This window comes from Corticium candelabrum, chromosome 12 (assembly GCF_963422355.1).
Source record: "Corticium candelabrum chromosome 12, ooCorCand1.1, whole genome shotgun sequence".
In the NCBI taxonomy this organism is placed as follows: domain Eukaryota; kingdom Metazoa; phylum Porifera; class Homoscleromorpha; order Homosclerophorida; family Plakinidae; genus Corticium; species Corticium candelabrum.
Window position 1 is genome coordinate 151,478 of NC_085096.1, and position 24,558 is coordinate 176,035.

General features: G+C 40.0%; 3 protein-coding genes across 4 annotated transcripts; 1 reads left to right on the forward strand and 2 right to left on the reverse strand.

Annotated features, from left to right (window-relative positions):
• Positions 1-104: 104 nt before the first annotated feature.
• Positions 105-12,725, reverse strand: LOC134187774 (eEF1A lysine and N-terminal methyltransferase-like). 2 transcript variants are annotated; one of them, XM_062655925.1, is made up of 11 exons: positions 12,664-12,725; positions 10,522-11,180; positions 10,163-10,281; positions 9,940-10,089; positions 5,063-5,249; positions 4,533-4,716; positions 3,406-3,558; positions 3,275-3,348; positions 2,007-2,142; positions 1,419-1,547; positions 105-673 (listed from the first exon to the last, which is right to left on the reverse strand). In XM_062655925.1, the coding sequence occupies exons 2-11, from the start codon at positions 11,173-11,175 to the stop codon at positions 285-287; spliced, it is 2,175 nt and encodes a 724-aa protein (XP_062511909.1). In that variant the 5' UTR covers positions 11,176-11,180; positions 12,664-12,725; the 3' UTR covers positions 105-284. The 2 variants fall into 2 exon arrangements, with proteins under 2 accessions (XP_062511909.1, XP_062511908.1); XM_062655924.1 differs by having other exon boundaries at positions 12,625-12,720.
• A 41-nt stretch (positions 12,726-12,766) lies between these two features.
• LOC134187775 (CTD small phosphatase-like protein 2) lies at positions 12,767-21,064 on the forward strand. Its single transcript, XM_062655926.1, has 17 exons — positions 12,767-12,917; positions 13,016-13,117; positions 13,172-13,261; positions 13,380-13,446; positions 14,090-14,126; positions 14,188-14,243; positions 14,775-14,846; positions 14,916-14,971; positions 15,050-15,093; positions 15,156-15,214; positions 17,288-17,340; positions 17,400-17,486; positions 17,690-17,779; positions 18,257-18,309; positions 18,373-18,499; positions 19,552-19,647; positions 20,722-21,064. The coding sequence occupies exons 1-17, from the start codon at positions 12,858-12,860 to the stop codon at positions 20,785-20,787; spliced, it is 1,215 nt and encodes a 404-aa protein (XP_062511910.1). The 5' UTR covers positions 12,767-12,857; the 3' UTR covers positions 20,788-21,064.
• A 680-nt stretch (positions 21,065-21,744) lies between these two features.
• LOC134187930 (uncharacterized) lies at positions 21,745-24,443 on the reverse strand. Its single transcript, XM_062656104.1, has 4 exons — positions 23,876-24,443; positions 23,178-23,319; positions 22,062-22,649; positions 21,745-21,999 (listed from the first exon to the last, which is right to left on the reverse strand). Exons 1-4 carry the CDS (start codon positions 24,441-24,443, stop codon positions 21,894-21,896), a joined length of 1,404 nt encoding a protein of 467 aa, XP_062512088.1. The 3' UTR covers positions 21,745-21,893.
• Positions 24,444-24,558: the final 115 nt, after the last annotated feature.

The window sequence follows — 24,558 nt, forward strand, 5'->3', positions numbered from 1 at the left end:
TCTGTCTATCTGTCTGTCTGTCTGTCTGTCTGTCTGTTTGTCTGTCTGTTTGTCTGCCTGTAAATGTGTAGTTGTCTGTCTGTCTGTCAAAATTTTATTCCAACTTTCTTCACCCATTCTCATCTCTCCTCCTATTCTCCCTACTCTCAACTCCCTGCATTGAACCATCACGACAAATGAATAAATTGTTAACATATTACCATGTGTACGTCATTATTACCATTTACGTCATGCACTGAATCATCTGCAATACAAACTACCAGAGCAATACAACATCTAATATTTCATGTTGTCGCCGACGTTGTCGCTAACTTCAGTCTCTCTAATGGAGCCGACAAGTCAATCGCAATGTCTAACGAGTTGCCTTCACTGCTCGATTCGTCTCTCTTACCACGACCATCTCTGATCATTCTGTCAATGCATTTCACATTGTCTACAACCCAGTCGGGTATTTTCAAATGTTCTTTATCGTCGCTATCTTTTGATGCTTCGGCTGGTTTGTTTTCCATTTCCAAGCCTGTGGAGGGGTCGGTGGTGAGGGCTACGACTACCTCATTGACTTCTCCCAATACTGGGAGACTGAGGATTGTGTGAAAGCCTGTGGCGGTGATGTTCTCGTAGGCTTGATGTTTAAAGGTGACATCACGGCAGACGAGATTCAATATGAAAATGCCTAATAGTAAAGAGATGGTAACAGAGTAGGAGGCTGACAGATGGTTAGATGAAAACAACTGGCACACTGGCATACAAACTGAGTAAGAGACAGACAGATGGACAGACAGACGGACGGACGGACGGACAGACAGACAGACAGACGGACGGACGGACGGACGGACAGACAGACAGACAGACAGAGGGACAGACAAACAGACAGATAGACAGAGGGACAGACAAACAGACAGACAGATAGACAGACAGAGAGACAGAGAGACAGACAGACAGACAGACGGACACACAAACAAAGAAACAAACACAAACAAACAAATGGACAACAAACAGACAAGAAGACAAATGCAAACACAGACAAACAAACAGACAAACAAACAGACAAACAAACTAATGAACAATGACAGACAGACAAACACATCAACAAACAGACAAACAAACAAATGGACAAACAAACAGACAAACAAACAGACAGACAGACAGGCAAATAAACAGACAGACAAACAGACCGACAAACAAACAAACAAACAAATGGACAAACAAACAAACAGACAGACAAACAGACAAACAAACAGACAAACAAACAGGCAAACAAACAGACAAACAAACCAACAGACAAACAGACAGAGAAACAAACAAACAAACCAACAGACAAACAGACAGAGAAACAGACAAACAAACAAACAGACAAACAAACAAACAGACAGACAAGCATACAGACAAATATAAAAGACTTCATAAATCTAACAAACCCCCTGGCTTCAGCAAAGCTTGGACATTCTCCAACACATCCGCATTAAAAAACGCAAGCGGTGGGCAACTAACACCAAGCGACTTGTCTTTGGAGTCGACATCAAACACCACAGCATCAAACTTTGGACCTACACACATATGCACAAAAGTAAGTCAAGTTACAACGTCTGCACTATCATCTCAAAATCAAGCAAATCAAGAGTACGTCTGATGTTTGTCTGTGTTCCTGTGTGTCCGTTTGTCAATTAATTCATGCCCGCCCGCCCACCCGCCCGCCCGCCCGCCCGTCTGTCTGTCAAATACAGATATTTTTCAACATTGAAATATACATACAATACAACTGTCTCTCTGTCTGTCTCTCTGTCTGCCTGTCTGTCTGTCTGTCTGTCTGTCTGTCTGTCTGTCTGCCTGCCTGTCTGTCTGTCTGTCTGTCTGTCTGTCTGTCTATCTGTTTGTCTGTCTGTCTGTCTGTCAATACATATTTTTCAACATTGAAATATACATACAACACAAATGTCTGTCTGTCTGTCTGTCTGTCCGTCTGTCTATTTGTTTGTTTGTGTTTCTCTAGATTATTTTCATTGTACCAGATGAAGCCATAGTTTCCAGATACTTGAGTCCATCCTCAATGACGACTTTCGTTCGACTGCTCGGTGAGAAACCAAACCAGTTCGTTGCAACATCCAACATGCTGGGATCTATTTCCACAACGGTAATAGAAACCTGTACATAAAGGTTAACAAACAGTAATTAATAAAGAATGCAAACTGACAAATACAAACAAACAAATACATGAACAAACATACAAACAAACAAAGACACAAACAAACAGACAAACAAACAAACAGACAAACAAACAAACAGACAAACAAACAAACAGACAAACAAACAGACAAACAAACAAACACACAAATAACTAAACAAACAAACAAATCGACCAATTGACAAACAACTATAAACACACAAACACAAATAGACAGACAAACACAAATAAACAAACAAACTAACAAACAAACAAACAAACAAACACACAAATAACAAAACAAACTAAACAAACAAACCAATTGACAAACAACTATAAACACACAAACACAAATAGACAGACAAACACAAATATGCAAACAACCATACAAACAAACACATAAACAAACACACAAACAGACAAACAAACAAACAAGCAAAGAAACAAACAAACCAACAACAGACAAACACACAAATAACTAAACAAACAAACAAACTGACCAACTGACAAACAACTATAAACACACAAACACAAATAGACAGATAAAAAAATAAATAAACAAACAAACACACAAACAAATGACAGACAGACAAACAAACAAATAAACACACACAACCAAACAAACAAACACACAAATAACAAAACAAACAACAAACACACACACACAAACAAACAAACAAACAAACACACAGTCAAACAAACAGACAGACAGACAAACAAACAGACAGACAAACAAACAAACAAATAAACACAAACAAACAAACAATAAACAAACACACAAACACGCAAATAAACAAACAAACAAACACACAAACAAACAAACAAATAAACACACACACACAAACAAACAAACAAACAAACAACAAACAGACAAAAAAACAAATAACAAACAAACAAATAGAAACACACAAACAAACTGACAGATAAACAACATACAAACAAGTGGGCAGACTATATCATATCACAGTCCTGCCTAGTGTATCACATTGCTGCTATTGAAAAAATACAAAATTAATCGTCGAACAAAAATCAAAGCAGAAAGACTGAAGAGGATGACCATATACAATAAATGTGTACGGATAGCAAACCACACAGACACGTCAAACAACTCACTACAATCAAATGTCGATCAATAAACGAGACGAGACTCCCACCTCCCAATCCAACAACCAGTAGTGAAACACGATCTACAAAACAGGACAAACATAATACAGACAAATCAAAACATGCGATAAACAACGTACTGCCTCTCTGACCGAAGTCTCTCAACCAAGCCAAACCGGAAATGATGTGCTTATGGTGTGTACATGATAAGTAATTGATATCAACTTTTGCACGTTCCTTCACGCTTGAGGTTTTCTTCTTCCCTTTCTTCTTTCTTCCCTTCCCTGGCAAAGCTGGAAAATGCCAGTTATCAACAAACAAAATCGGCTGTTTCATTTAAATTTATTAAATAATTTATGTTGCTGCATTTTAAATTTTTAGAAATACTTTAAGTGTCTGAATAAATTATTTAATAAATTAATAAAAAAATTAATATCAACATATTTTATTTATATATTTATTTTATTTAAAGTTAGAGTATTTCTAAAAATTTAATAAAAAATTACAAAATAAATTATTTAATAAATTAATAAAAATTAATATCAAAATTTTTTATTTATGTATTTATTTTATTTATATTGACAGTATTTCTAAAAAATTAAATAAAAAATTATAAAATAAATTATTTAATAAAATAATTTAAAAAAATGAATATCAACATTTTTTATTTATATATTTATTTTATTTATATTGAGAGTATTTCTAAAAAATTAAATAAAAAATTACAAAATAAATTATTTAATAAAATAATTTAAAATTAATATCAACATTTTTTATTTATATATTTATTCTATTTATAGTTAGAGTATTTCTAATAATTTAAATAAAAAATTATAAAATAAATTATTTAATAAATTAATTTAAAAATTAATATTACCATTTCTTATTTATATATTTATTCTATTTATAGTTAGAGTATATCCAAATAATTTAAGGAAAATAATGCAGCAACATAATTTATTTCACAAATTATTTCATAAATTATTTAAAAATTATACCAATATTATATTTTTATTTATATTAAATTTAATATTAACTTTTATTATAATATAAATTTATTAATTAATATGCAGAAACATAAAATATTTCAAAAAATTAAATAAAAACTATAATGCACAAAAATAATTTATTTAATAAATTAATTATAAATTTAATAGAAACATTAATATTAATTTCTAAAAATTGAAATAAATTTTTATAAAAATTGAAGCAAATAAATTAAGGTACTTGTGCAATGTATTGACTGACTTAATTGATATCAAAATACCTGGTACTATCAGTCTTGCTTCTGACTGGACGACGTTCGGATTGCTGAGAAAGATGAGTCGCCGACTAAGTGTCTTGTCCTCTTGTGTCACGTCTTCTATAACAAACTTTCCGCTAAAGTCAGAAATGCCATTGAAGATGACGGTTCTTTGCCCAACGTCATCACCAACAGATAGAAACAACACCTTGGGAACAGAGAAATAACGTGATGAAGGTTAGCCTAACTAGCATCCGGAATGTTGCTTTTACACTAAGACTGTGCGTCCAACTGCCTGTCTGCCTGATAATCCTGTCTGTCTGTTTGTTTGTTTGTCCGTCTGCCTGTCTGTCTGTCTGTCTGTCTTGTCTGTCTGTTTGTCTGCGTGTCTGTCTGTCTATCTGTCTGCCTGCCTGTCTGTCTGTCTGTCTGTCTGTCTGTCTGTGCATCTGTCTGTGTGTCCGTCCATCCGTCTGTCCGTCTGTCTGTACATTCAGACAGTTTGATTGACAACTCAAAAAGAATGTAATTCTAACTATCTACGTAGTTCTCACCCTTTGCTTTGGTGGAAGTTCTAATGGTGCAAGCTCCATCACACTACCTGACAGTTCTTCCTTCACTGCCTGTAAACTTTCATACGTCTGTCCACGATGCAATGATGCAATTGCCAATCGCTGAAACCCAGAACTAACGGTCAACTGAGAACGACCTTCTGGTGATGCAAACAGCCACTCGTTCTCTCTAAAATTTTATAAACATTTACAATAGATGTATTACATAGTCATACTATTGTATAGAAGAGATGCATCTCACAATACATTAAGACTATTTTGTTGCATGTTTGAGTGTTTATTCTGCCGTTGCTAGGATTCTTTTTCTCGTTATATTACACTCCTACCATAGCAACCCAACCGCAGGTTGTATTTACCGGTCAATATACGTTTATTGACCGGTCAATATCTATATACTGCCTACTGACATAAAACACAACTAACTTAAAACAAAAAAATATCAAAAACAAAAACCAACTAGCAATCAATACATGGGCATAGCTATTTTAGATTGCAAGATTATTCTTTACCAATAATAATGTTCACAGTACTACAGTTTGTAAAGACGCAGTCGGAAATGACAAATGGATTCTCTCTTTCCGTTTCAGACGGCTGTTCAACCTGGACTACTTCGTGTCTCTCCCGACTCCTTGATTTTTGCGTCAGAGTAATCTGTGTGTGCATGGCCATTATCCAAAACTTTGCACGCTGCCATTTGCTGCAATTCAGATGGCTCTTGGTATTGTCTCAGTGCTTGCAGGGTTTTGTGGCCGGTTCTGCCTTGAATGACATATTCAGGAACTCCCGCTTGAAACAGCCTTGTCGCACTAGTAGCTCGAAGAGCGTGGTTGGTTCGAACTGAAAGACCAGCTTCAGCTGTCATCACTTTCATCATTGTAGCCAAAGTGTTACGACCGATTACTTGCTTTGAATACCAAAGACCAAATGAAGGTGTAGATAACAAAGGTTTATAATAGAAGGCTTCTCGAGAAAATCCTGCTGGCAACTTACTTAGATATAGAGATCCAAAATTTTACGTGGCAACGGTCACCAGCTTCTTCATTAGCGTATCTGATAAACCACAAACCACAAAATGCTATTACCTTACAGAGTCATGTTGGAGATTGACTATAGTTTACCTTGTGACTTTTTTGTTTGGATGCCGTAAATCACGTAGTCCACCATTATGATTTTGGATCGTGCTCAACGTAAATGTAACAGACTTTTGACAATCCGTCTGTGGTTTGGCTGCATCTAGTTGTGAATTCTTCATTGAGAGAAAGTCTGTCTGTCGGTACCTGCTCTTCTTGTGGAGCATCCTTGTTTCGATTACTTCTCCATGCTTCAAATATTTGTATCACCCAACTGTTGCAGGCAGTTGTGTTCTTGCAAATTGTACACTTGCTGTACTGTCTTTGCAGCAAATCTGCCGTCAAGCTGGCTAATACTAGTGGCATGCTTTTTGAAACCAATGCGTCTTATCTGTCGTTGTCATCCTGGTCATTATTACGGTCTTCTTTCTGATCGACATCATGTTGGCAAAACACGTGGATACTGTACTGTACTAATACTTCTGTGCACGTGGCCTTATGGGGCTGACTGACGTGCACGTCAACAACACTTCACAGCTGTCAAAATGTGGCTGTTCGACATAAAACTTTAGCAGTCATTGCAATACACAACCACTCTAATTCAACTTGAATAATCTATGAACTCTAATTACAGTAGGATGTTAAACATGCAACAAATAGGTTAATGCATGGTAGGGTCAACGATATCCAGTTTATTGATCTCGGTCTTTTCGAGGCTTTCTCCTCGATAATTAGCCTCAACTTCTCCTCGGCTAACTATCTCGGGAAGTCCCTCAAGACCTCGGTCAATAAACTGGATATCATCTCCCTACCATGCATTAACATATATATATATATATATATATATATATATATATATATATATATATATATATATATATATATATATATATATATATATATTGGAATGATGCATCTCACAATACACTAGACTATCATATTAGAGGGATGCATCTCACAATACACTAGACTATTGTATTGGAGGGATGCATCTCACAATACACTAGACTTTGTATTGGAGAGATGCATCTCACAATACACTAGACTATTGTATTAGAGGGATGCATCTCACAATACACGTTTAAACTTATTTATTTGATAAATGAGGAGCAACTCACCACTACCTGACCATCGCACTTAACAATAATGCGGCACCAAAAAAGTAGTAGTCAAAGCTTTAACAAGTAACTTATGACTAAAATAACTAAACTACGATAAACAGAACTATATATTGTTGATGGCTAACCATATTTTAAAAGATTCTTCAATTGTCACTTTTATGATTGATGACAATAGTTGACGTTGATGGCGTGGAGGAATAGAGATGATATCAAGGGAGGGGAGAAGACTTGGTGTATCAATAAAGCCTCTAGATCCTATTTGAATGTTGAGTTGGTTACAGGTGAAGCCTTTTGATTTGATGGTCATGATGAAGTCTGTATACCGTTCAGATTTTCTTTTGTTTGCATCAAAAAGTTTGTTTCGAAAGGGATTGTTAGTTCTATGACATAAATTTTAGCATATGATTATTCCAAATCAACATGTCAGGCCTTTGTGCAGTAGAAATGATGTCAGATGGAAATTTTACTTCACAGTCTTTTAAATCAGCAAAGATGTTGAATTGATGTGGTAGATGGTTAATAGCCGCATTATAGAGAAGACTGAGAACAGAGTCATGACGTTGATTGTAATGATGACATTGTAAGAGGACTGAGCAATTATTGAGAACATGAAGAAGGGTTTGACGTTGATGACATAGAGGACATTTATCACAAGAACGTTTACTCCATACGACAAGATTAGCATTTGAAGGGAGGGCATCAGAAACGGCGTTGAGGACAAAAGAAAGTTGATTATCGGGAAGACAAGAGACAACATTTGCCCAGACATCAGATGCACAGTTTTCCAGACGGAAGATGGAGCACTGAACATGTAGAGTTTGAGTTCTGGCAAGAAGTTGTTTTTAATGTTTCTCCTTTATTCTTGATTTGGTGATGTCACTCAATTTTCCAGCAGAAGCATCTGGTGCCTCAGATAGTGACTTTGCTGCTTCTCTAAAAGCAGAAAATCTGTTGCTATATGATTTATTATATACTTGTCTGGTGGCCAAAGAGCGGACACAGTTGTCATGTGAGGATAAGAGCCAAGCAGATTTTGAAGATTGGAGGGAGATGGAAGACGTAGACAAATGGGGTAAGCCAAGACCAGCATTTTGTGGGAGGAGGTAGAAGATGGCAGTACGGGCCGAGCGACAAAGTTTACACCATTTCTTGAGGTAAGATGTAACAATTCTATCTAATTCAGATTACAGCCAGCTTGGTGAAAGAGGAAGTAGAGACAGGTACCACGACAATCTTGGGAAGATTCCATTTTGGTATAATTTTAGTTTCCACCGGCAACTAACAGGGCAATTATCCAATTTCTGCATCAAAGTCTTTACCTTGCTTATTAGAGAAGATTTGAAATTATCATCAGACAAGTTTCCATTGATTGGCATTCCAAGGAAAATGAACAACTCAGAACCAAGAAAGGAAACAGACTCATTAGAAATTGAAACCGAAGGATCACGAAGATGGAATTTGGGTTTAAAACTCAGACCTAAACAGCTGCATTTGGACATTTTAATGGTCAGATGGGACCAATGGCACCAGTCAGACACAATATTACACAAGCGCTGTAAATCAGAAGGCGACTTTGATACTAAGGTAACGTCATCAGCGAACAGAAGAGCATTGATCTTGTGAGATGAACCACTAAACGTGTAACCAAAAGGCTGAGTCTTCAACATCATGACGACCGTGTTTATGACGGTGTTTAAAACAATGACCGAAAATGGGTCACCTTGGAGCACTCCAATATTGCAGGGCAACATGGATGTTACCCACTTCACAGTGGAAACTTGTAGCGGAAGGTTTGAATATATGTTGGTGATGACGGACAGTAGATGATCTGGAGCATGATAGAGTCTAAAGCATTGTAAAATGAGCCAATGTGCAACAGAACCATAGGCATTGGCAAAGTCCAGCCAACATATTGATAAGGTGTGTCGACTTATTTTAGCATCAGCAATAGCTGACCTTAACTTGTACTAATGTTCCTCTGTGCCACATATACCAGGGAGAAAAGCCTTCTGAATTGATGTATCGAAGAATTTATTTTCCAGCATAAATTGGCACCATCGATCCTTAAGCATAGAGGTGTACATCTTGCCAATACACGGAGTTAAGGCAATAGGTCTAAATAAAGAAGGATCGTAGGGAATCTTTGGATGCAGCAGCCTTGGCAAAGAGACGTATGACACCAGTTTTCCAAAGTTGTGGGACTATTGTATTGGAGCGATGCATTTCACAATACACTAGACTATTGTATTGGAGGGATGCATCTCACAATACACTAGACTATTGTATTCGAGGTATGCATCTCACAATACACTAGACTATTGTATTAGAGGGATGCATCTCACAATACACTAGACTATTGTATTGGAGGGATGCATCTCACAATACACTAGACTATTGTATTAGAGGGATGCATCTCACAATACACTAGACTATTGTATTGGAGGGATGCATCTCACAATACACTAGACTATTGTATTGGAGGGATGCATCTCACAATACACTAGACTATTGTATTAGAGGGATGCAGCTCACAATACACTAGACTATTGTATTGGAGGGATGCATCTCACAATACATTAGACTATTATATTGGAGGGATGCATCTCACAATACACTAGACTATTGTACAAAGGTATGCATCCTTCAGTATTAGACTACAAGCACACACCTTCCTTGTGGTACAATAAAGGCCGCATATTTTCCATTCTGACTCGAATTAGTGATGCTATCTACAATTATGACGGTATAACGAGGATCATCAATAGAATCTTCTCGATTACACCAGAATGTCATCTGAAATTCTTCACCAGGATGATACCTACACACACACACACACACACACACACACAAACAGTGTAATAAAAACTCACACAAAGGTTTGATATACTGACTGCTGCATGTATTGTCTGAGCATTGCATATTGTTGTACGGACTTAATCTCTTCCTGAAACTGTTCAGCCGAGTCTACACGAATCACTCGGTCACAACCGTCAAGACAGACTTCTAAAACCTGCAAACATGGAGAACATACTGCTAAATCTATAAACACCAAGTCACACACAAATAGCTAGACAAACCAACACATACGCAAACAAAATACAAACAAACAGACAGACAAACAAACAAATAAATGAACAAACAAACAGACAAACAAACAGACAAACAGACTGACAAACAGACAGATACACAGACAAATAAACAAACAAACAAACAAATCATCAAACACTGAGACAAACAAGTGTAGCTAAACCTTCACTGCCAATCCTGGTTTTGCTTTCGTCATAACAAATGCAAACACCGGCAGCCCATGATGCTCCTCGTTCCTCCCACTAACAACAACCACCTTGTGAACTCTCACAAACCATCCACCTTTCTCTGCAAACGCATCAATCAATCTCTTCATCACGTGTTCCTGACACAACGAAACACAAACGTATCTCCCTCCAGCCTTCAGTACTCGTCCAATCTCATCAAACATGGCGACCACATTTGTCACAACTTCTTCACTCTCGTCAACACACAAAGCATCTAAAGTCCCTTTATCAATAGCAACGTCATAACATGCATCAGAAAAATCCATCTTTGCAACGTCCATCTTTACAAACGTCATATCAGGTCTCTTGTGTACATTCCTATCGACCATCTGTTGGATAACGACTTCAGAGATGTCAATATTTGTGACTGAACGATAACCGACATCATAAAGAGTCTCACTGAGACCCGAGCTTCCACAACCAACAACAAGTATGTTGTGCTGCGGACGAGCGTATTTGTGGAGAATCCCACAAATGTCTGAGTATTCACCGTACCATTCAAAAGTGTCATCGGCACCTCGTCGTCGAAAGAAATCGTCCCAATAGTTGTGGGTTTTAAAGTCGTGGACAGTACGCGGTAGAAGATTCATAATATCTGATGTCAAAACGTACAGATGGTAGAAAGACCAAACAAAGGTTATGAACATGAAGATATACAAGCAAACAACATGAAAACTGACAAACAGAAACAGACACATAGACAGACACATAGACAGACACATAGACAGACACACAGACAGACACACAGACAGACAGACAGACAGACAAACAAGCAGACAGACAAACTGACAACAAGTAGAGAGACAAACAGACAGCCAGACAGACAGACAAATTTTTGTCGTAGCTATAGTATATGAAATATATGTATTTTGACAAACAAACAGACAGACAGACAGACAGACAGACAGACAGACAATCAGACAGATAGACAGACAGACAGAAAGACAGACAGACAGACAGACAGACAGACAGACCACCTGTAACTGTGGAGCCACCCTAGATGGCAGTAGATACCATCTGTTAACATGTAAATCTGGTGGTGGGTCAGTTGGGTCACATGAAGCCATAGCATCAACTTGCTCTGACTGTCTTCGAGAGCTAAATGTGCACCACCGAAGAGAGCCACGACATCGCTATTCAAATTCAAATGATAAACCAGACATTGTGGCATTTGACCCCAAGGGTTGCAACGTTGACCTGGATATAGCTCTGGCACACCCTTGGAGCTCTGATATTTTTCCAAGGTCATCTGAGTCAGATGGTGCTGCTGCAGAAAGAAGAGACGAGAGGAAGAAGGCAAAATATGCAAAGGAAAATCTACCAGGTGGATCAACAGTCAGTTTCATTCTCTTAGTTATAGAACATTTTGGACAATGGGGTGAGATGAAAAAAAAACTTTCTGGAAAGGCTAGCCAAGAAGTCACGTGATGAACTCAGTCGACCTAACGCTGCTGAGTTTCTGGACATCTGGAGAAAGAGATTCTCAACTCAACTTCAGAAGTGCAACGCAAAGGTCATCATGAGAAAAATCTCAGCTCTGACAAATGACATTGACTGTACTGTAGATTGCTCTACCGAGTTTTTCAGCCACTAAGTTGGCTCAGGGTAGTCTGCATTGTTCTCTTTTAAGTGTTACATGTTTGTTTGTTTTTAAAATCTAGTTCTAGTAAACTCTCGTAGTTACAGAACTTTATATAGTTACCTTGCTAACATTGTATTATAGATGTATGTTTGAAATAAATGTTATTTAACAGACAGACAGACGGACAGACAGACAGACAAACAGAGAGACAGACAGACAGATGGATAGACAGACAGACAGACAGACGGATAGACAGACAGACAGACAATCAGACAGATAAACAGACAGACAGACAGACAGACAATCAGACAGATAAACAGACGGACAGACAGACAGACAGACAGAGAGACAGAGAGACAGACAGACAAACAGACTAGACAAACAGATAAACAGACAATCAAACAGACAGTTGGTGACAGACAGACAAACACTCAAATGACACACAACATTTCCATACTCTAAAATATTCGACGCAAACGTCTCCTCCCCAACTCACCATACACTCAAACCGTCCGACCTGCACGACACTCTCCTGCACCACGCGCAACCCCAGATCACGTGACCTACCATGACGTAATCATCCGGCCCTTTAAAATCGACATTCGTCGGTATTGGCGCGAGAAACGGGTCTCCTTGCGGCACAATCTCGGCACCGTCTCGTCGTTCATGCTGCACTCCTAGACGCTCGCCATGTTCGCCAGAAAGCGATCTCACCCACAAAACACGGAGCCGCAATCGCCGCCTGCTACAGTAAGCTACACCACACGTTGCTACATTCCTCCTCTCGTTTTGCTACATATATGTATCATCGCATATCCCATGGGACCAACCATTGTTGCACGTCACAGGAAGACGATGCGGCAGCGTCGAGGCCGAAACGCAACGCGTCACGCAAGTCGATTTTCTCGTCGATCAACATGATGTTGTGGCCGAAAAAGGAGTCGTACGATGTAAGAAAAGCGCATGGAGTTGAATGCACGCGTGCAACTTGTTTGTGTTCTCAGCTACGGAGCCACAAAATATCAGACCGGAAGTGCGGTGCTACAACGAGTGGCCAATCAATGTCGCACTCTGTAGCAAGGAATAGCTACAGTGTACGTTCTTTGTGCTGCGCACGTGTGCGACACATGCTTGTTGTGTTGTTGTGGCGAATGAGCGCCTGATGATTTGGTGAGTTTTAGTTGTTGATGACGTCGTCGTTTCCGGTTGTAGGATTGCGACGGTTTCATCACGTCGACACCTCAGAATGGAGTGAAGGTGAAGGCTGGGAAGGCCTTAGGTGAGGACACGCCTCCAGTAGGTTTTATTATGTGCGCTGCGCTCAAGTGATTAACAATGTTAGACATTTGGTGTGTGGGTGTGGCCTCCGGTACGCTGTGTGTGTGCGGGTGTGTCTGGCGGTCTGTGTCTGGCGGTCTGTGTCTGGCGGTCTGTATGTATGTATGTATGTCATTGGACAAAGGCATTCAGAGTATCAAGCATAGAGTCAGACTGTAGTTGTGTGTAGAAATGCAGTTATGCTGATCATGTATCTGATGATGAAGATCTATTACAATAGAACAATTTGTCTCTGTGTCTGTGTGTCTAACTGATTTTGATGTAGGTTAGTAAGTCTCTGATGTCTGTCTGTCTGTCTGTCTGTCTGCCCTGTCTGTTCTCTGTCTACATGATATCTGTTTGTCTGTCTACATGTCTGTCTGTCTGCTTGTTGTGTAGCTTTTTTGGTTGCTAGCTGTGGTCTTACAATCTCTATGAGAATATCACACACTGCAACTACGCACTGCATGTTTTCGTCTCATCTGTTTATCGTGACATAGCTGTGGCCATTATTCACACACACACACACACACACACACACACACACACACACACACACACACACACACACACACCACTTTTCATCTCTTGCATTGTGTTTGTAGATGCCGGACATAGAAAGCCACCCTCGAGTCCTAAACGGTATCATTGATTTGTACCCTTTTGTTATGCTAACATGTTGCAGTTGTGATGTGGTCTGCAGGACTACATTTTTGGGGACTATCTTCTCTCCAGTCTTCTCATTTTTTGGAAAAGATTGTGAGACATTGTTGTCTGTTTGTATCTGTTGGCTATACATCTATCTGTTTGTGTGTACGCTTTGCTGTCTGTCTATCTGTTTGTTTGTCTGTGTATCTGTTTGTTCATCTGTCTGTCTGTTTTGTCTGTTTGTTTGTTTGCTTGTCTCTGTTTCTCTGTCAATAAGTTGGTTGTATGTCTTTCTGTCAGTTTGTTTGTTTTTTGTCTGTCTGTTTGTTTGTTTATCTGTCAATTAGTTTGTTTGTGTGCCAGTTTGTTTTTCTGTGTGTCTATCTGTTTGTTTGTTTATTTGTTTGTTCATCTCAATTGGTTTGTTTGTCTGTTTATCTGTTTGTTTGTCTGTTTGTTTGTCTGTTTATCTTTCAATTAGTTTGTTTGTTTGTCTGCCAGTTTGTCTGTTTTTCTGTCTGTCTGTTTATCTGTTCATCTGTCAATTTGTTTGTTTGTCTGTTTATCTGTTTGTTCATCTGTCAATTTGTTTGTCTGTTCATCTGTTCGTCAGTTTGTGTATGTTCAAGCATATATGTCTAGGTAAGTCAGGAGACGACTCTGTCAGTAGTTCAGAGAGCTCCGTATCAATTCCAGACGAAGACGTTTTGCCAGGTGCGCACATCACTGCAGTCACCAGTCTCCTGTCTGTCTTGTCTAACAGAGTAGTTTGTGTTTGCTCAGTTACAACTGACTCATTCAACGGTGTGACAACCGACAACATCCAAAACGGAGGCCAAGTATGTCTACCATATCTTCACATAATGTATGTCAATGTCAGTCTACTGTCTTTGATTTGTCTGTTGTGTCTTGTGTAGATGGACGATGTAGCGTTGCCGTACAATGTGTTAGTATGTGACCCGTAAGTCTTCCTTTCTATTTCAACAGTTTGTTCCGTGTTTCTTCACTAGCGATTTGTTTTAGGTTTTACTTTATCAAGCATGTCCCTATCATCACAGCAGAAATGCGGAAAGCATCTCCAGGTTTGGTATTAACACACACACACACACCCACAAACGTGTACAGATATCCGTGGAAAAAAGTAGAGCAAAACAGACAAGAAAGTGCCAAGCAGAACATATCTGAAAGAGTAAACTAAGAAAGCTCCAATTTCTGTCAACAGTCAGGGAACTATGTTACCCAGTCTCATGTTTAGAGACTTTGGCAAGGCTAGACGTCTGCCATTCATTGGAGCAAGTAAAACTCAAGCTAAGTTATAGAAGCACTTCACCGGTCTGACTCCGCCCTCGGCCGCTAATCGTTTCTAGTAGTCTTCAAGTTGAGACGTTTGGCGCTATTTCAGAGCAAACTTGATAGCTGAGCATTATGATAAGGCTAAAAACAAAATCGTACTTGGTGGTTTTCTAAATAAGGTCCAATAAGTGTACGTTTCATTTTACCGCTTCGTGTAGACTTTGATATTTGCTTAGGCGAAAGTAAAATGTGCTTTTGCCTCACTGACTCACTTTCAATCGACGGCGAAAAGCCACATACGGCGATGGTTCGGCTCTAGAACGAAAGTATTTGGTGTCGCGTGATTATGTGTGGTGACGCACGTTTCCGTGTGTTTTTGACATCACTCAAGCCCTTTTGTACTGTAGTATGGCCTCCATTTTTAGAAAGAAACACGGAGGAAAGTGGGAAAGACCAAGCGATTGCAAGTTGCTCAAGACGATCATGTGGAGTCTACAACGTACGAACGACTGAGTCGCTTATGAAGTGTAACATGTTCTCTTTCACTGTTAGAGTCGCCTGAAGCGTCTAGACCCATCTCTTGTGTGCTGTCGTAGTTGGCCTTGGAAAGCAAGACCAAAACAATGCGCTGTGCAACACAGTAAGTGTTCGGTCTGCAGCCCAAGGCCTTAATGTACGTTAACATCTACTGCACAACCGCCAATCAGTGAAGTGTTTGTTTAAGAAGCACTCCAGTGCAAACCCTCCGCGTGCCATACCTTTTCAGCTTGAATGCAATTAGACAGAGCAAATTAGAAGAGCGTGAGAAAGAGACTGACTTCCGGTCATGTATTTGTCTCCATCAGCAATCACATGTTATGCCTTGGCCTAGCAAGTCATTTGGTCATACGTACATACCAAACACTGTTACTATATCTAGCATTTCACTCATCGGTAAATATATAGGGGTGGTAGGGAACATGTGGAGTGATAGTGTTTGTCGAGTACTGGTTGGGCCCGACCACCTCCAACCATTGTGGGCGAACCCTACACACACACACACACACAGGACACACACACACACACACACACACACACACACACAGGTGCCGGACATTTAGTTGCTGAAATATAGTCGCCAGTACACTTAGTCGCCGTACACTTAGTCGCCACAGGAGCATGGTCGCCAGGTGCTTATTACGTTGAGTGACGGTTCTATTCGCATTGACTTCTAAGTTTACGTTGCAGAAATCGATAATTACATTTACATGGACAACCAGAAGGCGGCACGAAAACACTGGATTAGTTAATTAATTAGTTAAGACGTGAAACGTTTGTCATCACATCAAGGAACACCAATAAGATGAGGGTATCAATCACTGAAGGGGTACAAATGCCTACGTAGCTGTTGCTCCAGTCATTGTTGCACGTGTTTCCTATGATAATGGCGGCAATTTCGGAAAGGGTACTAAGCTCAAAAGAACAGACAAAGTTGTGCTATAATGGTTTTGCATACGACTTTGACAAGTTTTCGTCGGACGGTAGTCTAAATTCTGGCAGTGAGCTTTCAATTGACTATACTATGACTATAGTTGACTGTGTTCTATGCAAATTAAAAGGTGCTATGAGTGGAAGCCATTAATTAACGCGATTACGTCAACACAAAGAACAGATGGTAATAAGCACGTGACCACTACTAAAAAAGTAATTGCACGGCAACTAAACTTCCGCGACTAAGTGTATTCACGACTAAACTTTCACGACTAAATTTCGGCAACTAAATGTCCTAGACACACACACACACACACACACACACACACACACACACACACACACACACACACACACCATTCACAGACAGCGAGAAATATTTTCTTCTGTAGCTCTTCCTGTGAAGACAAGAAGCTCGCCTGAATTCTCTCTTGTTATTGATCTGGTTGGTGGAGTTGTGTAGTGACGTGTTTTGTTCAGTTGTGTGACGGTTTTGTGTTGTAGGATGAAACGTTGGTGCATTGTAGTTTCATGAAGCTGGACGATGCGGATTTTGCGTTTCCTGTGACGTTTTTGGGAATCACGTATGATGTGAGTTGACTGATCACTTTGCTCTTTGCATGTGTGTGTGTGTGTGTGTGTGTGTGTGTGTGTGTGTGTGTGTGTGTGTGTGTGTGTGCTCACGTGTCTGTCTGTCTGTCTGTCTGTTCATGCGTTCACCTGCAAGTGTGTGAGCATGTCATTGTGTCTGTATGTTTTTCATATATTTGTACATTGTAACTGATACGTTGCAGGTATACGTGAGAACGAGACCGAACTTTAAGCAATTTTTAGAAGCAGTTTCTACTAAATTTGAAGTCACGGTTTTTACTGCCTCGAAAAAGGTACACACATTCATACAATTAAACAGTGTCTGTCTGTTTGTCTGTCTAAGTGTCTGTCTGTCTGTCAGTCTGTTTAAGGGTCTGTCTGTCTGTCTAAGTGTCTGTTTAAGGGTCTGTCTGTCTGTCTAAGTGTCTGTCTGTCTGTCAGTCTGTTTAAGTGTCTGTCTGTCTGTCTAAGTGTCTCTCTGTTTGTGTAAGCGTCTCTGTCTGTCTATGTGTCTGTCTGTCAGTCAGTCTGTTTAAGTGTATGTCTGTCTAAGTGTTTGTCTGTCGGTCGGTCTAAGTGTCTGTCTGTCTGTCAGTCTGTTTAAGTGTCTGTCTGTTTGTCTGTCTAAATGTCTGTCTGTCAGTCAGTCTGTTTAAGTGTCTGTCTGTCTGTCTAAGTGCCTGCCTGTCTGTCTGTTTTCTGTCCATCCTTTGTGTGCCTGTCACATGTCAAATTCACTACAACAATCTAAATCATTACGTTTCCATAAGGTGTACGCTAACAAGTTGCTGGACCTCTTAGATCCCGACCACACTCTCATAAGGTGTCAACATTGTTGACCCGTGTTGTCTCTCCTTTCTGTTCACACTCTGTTTGTCTTCTTCAGATATCGTTTGTTTCGTGAGCACTGCGTCTGCGTGTATGGCAATTACATCAAAGATCTCACCATCTTGGGACGAGATCTATCCAAGACGGTCATCATCGATAACTCACCACAAGCCTTTGCATATCAGGTAGGATACTGTTTTGTAAAGTATTACGCACGGAATATACAGTCACAACTACTGCAAGCATCAGCGTTCTGATTTGAGGGAATGAAAGTCCGGAAATTGATTTATGAAAAAAGTTTTTACATGCCAGTTGACGTTATTGGACAGACGATGAGACAGACAGACAGTAATGAGTGTCACAGACTGGAGTTTAATCACTCAAACTTCAACTGCAACAGATTAGGCCAGACCAATTACATTCTTGGACAGACAATGAGACAGACAGACAGTAACGAGCAACAGATTGGCATATATTCACTCTAACTTCAACTGCAACAGATGAGGCCAGACCAATTGCATTCTTGCACAGACAATGAGACAGACAGACAGTAATGAGCAACAGATTAGGCCAGACCAACTGAATTTCTTGATTACATTAATATTAATAATCCATCCTGTTTGATCTTAATTCCGGTGGAAAGCTTGACCAAATAAAAACTGATGTGCGTAAATAATGATCATTGCTTTCAGTTTTATTTCCATTGGTTCGTTGAAGTTTCATTTCCAAATATCCGAACATCGAAAAAATGTAGTTGGTCTGGCCTCATGTGGGCATGATCACACGTAATGATGTAAGCCACTCACATTCCTGTATCACACATGCTGGAATGATAAGAGTGTTTAGTGAGTCAGGTGATCAAACACTATTAAGAAAGTATGTTTACTGTATGTTTACTGTAAACACTTGCACATCAGGAATTATTAGCCTTACAAGATGGTGTGGCCCCCTGGAGCTGATTGTAATCTGATCAATAGAGCTGATCAACTGTTTCCATAATCAACACTTTGAGTGACAACTTTCTTGAATCACTCACATATAGTAGACTCAACTAACAAACTATGGAGTATCCCTCCCACCTTACAGGAAGGAAATTTCCAGGTGGATTTGAGTGTGAGTGTAGGTCAACAGAGTCTGTCTCTGAGAGTAGAGCCTTGGGGTTTATTTTCCAAACGTCTAGACAGTAGGGCACTCTTGCTCTGCAGTGGCATTGATGGGCATGTTTGGTTTGTTGCAGTTGTCCAATGGAATTCCTATTGAGAGTTGGTTTAGTGACAGCTCAGATAACGAGCTACTGGACCTGCTTCCGTTTCTCATGGAATTACGAGAGCAAGTAAGGCTGACATAGTGACCATGCATCACATAGTACACAACATATCAATTATGTTTGCTTTCCTGTTTGTGTGTTGTTGTTTTGTCTATCTGTCTGTCTGTGTCTTATCTATCTGTCTGTCTGTCTGTCTGTCTATCTATATGTCTGTGTGTCTATCTCTAAGTCTGTCTGTCTGTCTGTCTACCCGTCTGTCTGTCTACCCATCTGTCTGTCTGTCTACCCATCTGTCTGTCTGTCTACCTATCTGTCCATCTGTTTACCTATCTATCTGTCTGTCTACCTATGAACTTCTTTTATTGTCATATATCCGCTACAGAATACAACTATAAGCGTCTTATAATGCAGGCGGAGTCTTTCCAGGATTGGCATCTCCTGTAACACCAATGATCCCGCTAAGACTAAAAGGAAACTAAAATGGGAAGAAATTACATTTCAAGCAACAAAAATAACAGTTAAACAAGACAAACACTTGAACTACTAGTTTTTTCTGTTAATCCAGCAGCGATAGGAACTTCTGATAACTGCCTGAATGATGTTGTCAAAAAGGATGTACATGTCTCGTTTGAACGGCTTGCACACTCGGCCAGTGATCGTTTCATTTCGGAGAAAATGAAACCTCTTGAACCAATAATTAGCTGTAGCAATTCTGTGTGATAAGAGGACTTGGCATCCTGCACAAGATCTTTATACCGTAGATGTTTTCTAGCTTTAGTATCTTCCGCCACCGGCTCAAACGGCACCAACAATTCAAGTAGCCAAGACTTTTTCAACTTGCAACTGTAAGCGACTAGGTCTGGATGCAATGTCATAAGTGCTAATCTATCTGTCTGTCTATCTATCTATCTGTTTACGTATCTATCTGTCTGTCCGTTTATCTACCTGTCTGTCTATCTGTCTACTTGTCTTGTCTGTCTACCTATCTATCTGTCTGTCTGTCATATGTATCCTTGTGTAAGCATCTTCCTTGTCAAACATTCACCATCACAGCAGCTACTCAAGTGTCTCTCTATTGTACTGAGTGTGTGGCACGTATGACTGTTTTACCTATTCAATTCTGTGCGTTTCTCTGTTTAGAATCAAGATGTCCGTCCCCTCATTCGTGAGCGGTATCGTCTCCATGAACTCTTGCCTCCCGACTAGCACAATCTCCAACATCTTAGCATTGATGAGCCAACCTAATTCCCCATTTTATATACACTGTATGACTCCCCTATCTCTCCATTCATACTGGAAGGTTTTTGATGAAGTCGTACGCGAGGGTGTGGTTTTTAGGTCTAGGAATGATGGTGCCGCTATTTTAGTGAAATTGTAATGAATGGCTGGAGGTATGCAGTACATTTCAGCGTGGGTATTAGCTGCTGTGTAAGTAGCCGCAATTTCTAGTGATTTGTAAACATGCATCATGTCTAGACAGTGTACATTGATATCACATAGTAATGTATATGCGCATGCCCATATTTAACTCTAAACTCTAAAAAGCATTACGATGAGGCATAAACACGCATTATTTTAGTAAACCGATACAGGTTAAATAAGCGCATGCGCAGAAGGCGGAGCAAGTTATCATGTGACCGGTAGGATGCATAGCGTTTCGCGCCTCAGTTAGTGACAGTCTGCTAGCTTCACGGAGTTATTCTGAGGTGTTCTGAACTCGTAATAAGTTCCCTAGCGTAGCCGGGCCGTCTCAGCCATCATGTATACTGTACTTCTGGCGAGAAAGGCGCAAAAATTCCATACATTCTTTCTCGCCAGAACTATGATGGCGGAGAAGGTCTGGCCACGCCAGACTAACGGACTAGCACATAAGCTTGTGTAATGACGTCATAAAATGTTTGATCTACCACTCTCACTTGGTAAGACTTTCTATTGTTGAGTAACTCAACTGATTTGGAGTAATGGCTTCATTGAATATACATTACTTGCAAAGATACGTAGAGGCAAATGCATTAACTTAATTAACTACAAGTGCGATTACTCTACTACTTTCAGTAGGCATCAACTCCAGTGGGAGGATTGATCCAGTTTCACTCCACCCTTGTCATTCCCCGGATTTTCAATCCTCACCGAAATTTTTTTGAGGACTGACAATCCAGAGAATGACGAAAGCGGAGTGAGACTGGGTTAGAGTCTAGGAGGATGCTCCACATGACAGCCTATGTCTTGTTTATGCAATGAAAGTAAGAAACCTAAACGGCTAACTTAGTAAAACAGACTAACCATTGTACAGTAGTTCTAGTTTAAACACCTTAGCTGCTGATGTCACGGCGGAACAAATAAGAGACGGCAAGAGGTACGACTTTCCTGAATCCTGAGCTTGTGGCGAGAACCTGCAAGTCACACCCGTCTGCAAACCTACAAACAGACGGTCAAAGAGCTAAGGATACAGCTCCCATACTCTTGTTTATCTATAGCACCTCTTACAGACTTCTAACGCTTTTTGAAACTTTTCTGTAAACGCTGTTGAGTAGGTAGACACAACGTTGTCTTCTGTTAGGATCTGTTTGATTAATGCTTTTGTGTTTAGATCATTTGTAGTCTCTTCATCCAGACATTCGAAGCCCAATTCGATCAATGCACACATGTCACTCTCGCTCAGCGTTGTGCAATCAAATTCTTCACCGTTAATGAATTGCAAGAGCATTTGAATGACGTTAACACTGTAGCCCATCAAATTTATCTCGTCACGAATTCCTCCATGTCTCACCTTCGACTTCAAACGAGGACAAACAAACAAGGTCTGCCAATTGATGTTGATCTCTTCACCACCTCTCGCTTTCACACAAACTTCCGTCCTTTCATCTGGTTTCTCATCTTCCTCACCGTCTGTTGCATTGCTGGCTTCTAGATGTGTGTCCGGTAATGAATCTGCTGTAAAGCAACGCAACAAGGACGGTGACTCTACTGCATCATTTCCTTCTGTACTGTCTGGTGACCGACAGTCTATACACTCAGGCAAAGTACTTGAATTGCTATAATCACTATTCCTACCATCATTCTCTTCTCTGTGCAAAACACAATTAAAAACCATAAACTAACTTAGAGATATGATCAGAGACTGACTATTCAATAGTATTGTGGACTATAATTCGTAGCATTTTTAAAAAATAGAACAAAACTATTTGAGACGTCAAGCAATGTCTATAAACATAACATGACACACATGCACACACGCACGCACACACGCACGCACACACGCACACACACACACACACACACACACACACACACACACACGCAGGCAGCCACACAAACAAACAGTGAGACAAACGTAGAATTAGATTGACAGACAAGCAGAAGACAAGCAAGCATCCTTACAGACCAACAACCAAGCATACAAACATACTGCTACTAACTCACCAACCACAATGAGACACCTATTAAAACATTAATGTCTGTTTAATAGTGTATGCCAAGATTGTTCTGTCCTTAACATAATGCAACAAGAAATGTCATCAACGATCCATCAATGCCAACAAATGAGAAAGTCTTTTTGAAAATATTTCTGTGTGCATGTGTTAAGGTTGTTTCACCTGTTTGTAGCATCATCTTGTCTCGTGGACTGAATGTCTTCATTCTGTATGCGTGAAATCTTTAATGACATGCAGTTAATTGATTGAGCTGCTGTAGAGTGACCGACAAGTCTCTCATCTCTCTCATTATTGTCACTAACGTCTGCAACACAACATAACACGTGTACATAGGTCAATGTGTATATGTCTATCTGTTTGTTTGTCTATAGCCCTGTCCACACTAGACCAAAATAGATCGGGATCCGATCGGGCTAACAAGCATCCACACTGCACTTTAAATAGGATACCTGCGCCTCATTTTTGGTATCACCTGACTGATGACTGATGTGTATGTGTGGGATCTTTGCTTGTGGAAAGCGTTGATACAGCGACGTAAGGTGAGCGAGAACAAAGGCGAGTGAGGAGGGTTAGGTGTTCCGACTACACACGTAGCGTACGTGGAAGTAACGCCCACTATTTCAAATTTGAATTCAACCGATTGCGATCAAAACCACCTCACAAGTGTGGACAGGGCTTATGTGTCTGTCTCTGTGTCTGTACGCGTGTTTGTCTGTTTGTTTGTCTGTTTGTTTGTTCATCTGTCCGTCTGTTTGTTTGCCTGTCAATCTGCCTGCCTGTCTGTCTTTGTTTATTATTTGTTTTCGTCAGTCTGTCAATGTCTCTCTGCCTACCAACTCATCTCTTTCATCACTCATTACCTTCACTGCTGCTATCACTGGATTCCTCTATCAATGGCACAGGTGCCCTCTTCGACCTCAGTTTAATCTTCGATTTCTTACTAGGAGTTCCAAATTGTTTGGATGCCACATACTTGTAATCATCACCAAACTCATAATCCGAGTCATTCACATTCTCAATATAAACCTCATCAGACCCATCAGACTCATCAGTGTCATCACTATGGTTACGTTGTTTTCTCTGTCTAGTCAAATTGGTTCCCCTCCTTCTCTTCAAGACATTCTGAGAGCACCAAGCACACGAGCAGCGACTACTGTGAACGGGCAAACGACCGTCTTTCATCAACGTGTGCAAACTCGACTCTCTAAATGAAAGGACTTTCTTCCAGTCTTTTTGGCGTGAAACTTTACACTGACTGAGAAATTCGGGCGGACTGTACAGTTTGTCTTTCAACAAAATGCAACGGCTGTTCGAATTCTTTCCGCTTCCAAATTTGCTGCGATAGAGCAGCGCGAAGCGACGCTGGCACGAAATCTCGACGCCGTCACTTTCCTCTGACTCGGAAGCCGAATTACTATGACTGGCCATGGTGTATGTATCACGTGATTTATAAATATCCCGGATAAAGATGGTCGCTAATCACGTGGTTAGTTTTGTGGACTTCCATTGGTCAACGTAATGACGCAACTTCTAATGACGCAAC

Coding starts and splice junctions, on each gene's coding strand:
- LOC134187774 (XM_062655925.1), bottom strand. CDS start 11,175: ATGAATCTTCTACCGCGTACTGTCCACGACTTTAAAACCCACAACTAT. Junction 4,717..5,062: donor AACTTCCACCAAAGCAAAGG/GTGAGAACTACG, acceptor TCTGTTCCCAAG/GTGTTGTTTCTATCTGTTGG. Junction 674..1,418: donor AGCTTTGCTGAAGCCAGGGG/GTTTGTTAGATT, acceptor CTTTACTATTAG/GCATTTTCATATTGAATCTC.
- LOC134187775 (XM_062655926.1), top strand. CDS start 12,858: ATGTTCGCCAGAAAGCGATCTCACCCACAAAACACGGAGCCGCAATCG. Junction 17,487..17,689: donor TTTTGGGAATCACGTATGAT/GTGAGTTGACTG, acceptor GATACGTTGCAG/GTATACGTGAGAACGAGACC. Junction 18,500..19,551: donor CACAAGCCTTTGCATATCAG/GTAGGATACTGT, acceptor GGTTTGTTGCAG/TTGTCCAATGGAATTCCTAT.
- LOC134187930 (XM_062656104.1), bottom strand. CDS start 24,443: ATGGCCAGTCATAGTAATTCGGCTTCCGAGTCAGAGGAAAGTGACGGC. Junction 23,320..23,875: donor CAGTGATAGCAGCAGTGAAG/GTAATGAGTGAT, acceptor GTTGTGTTGCAG/ACGTTAGTGACAATAATGAG. Junction 22,650..23,177: donor CAAGATGATGCTACAAACAG/GTGAAACAACCT, acceptor TGTTTTGCACAG/AGAAGAGAATGATGGTAGGA.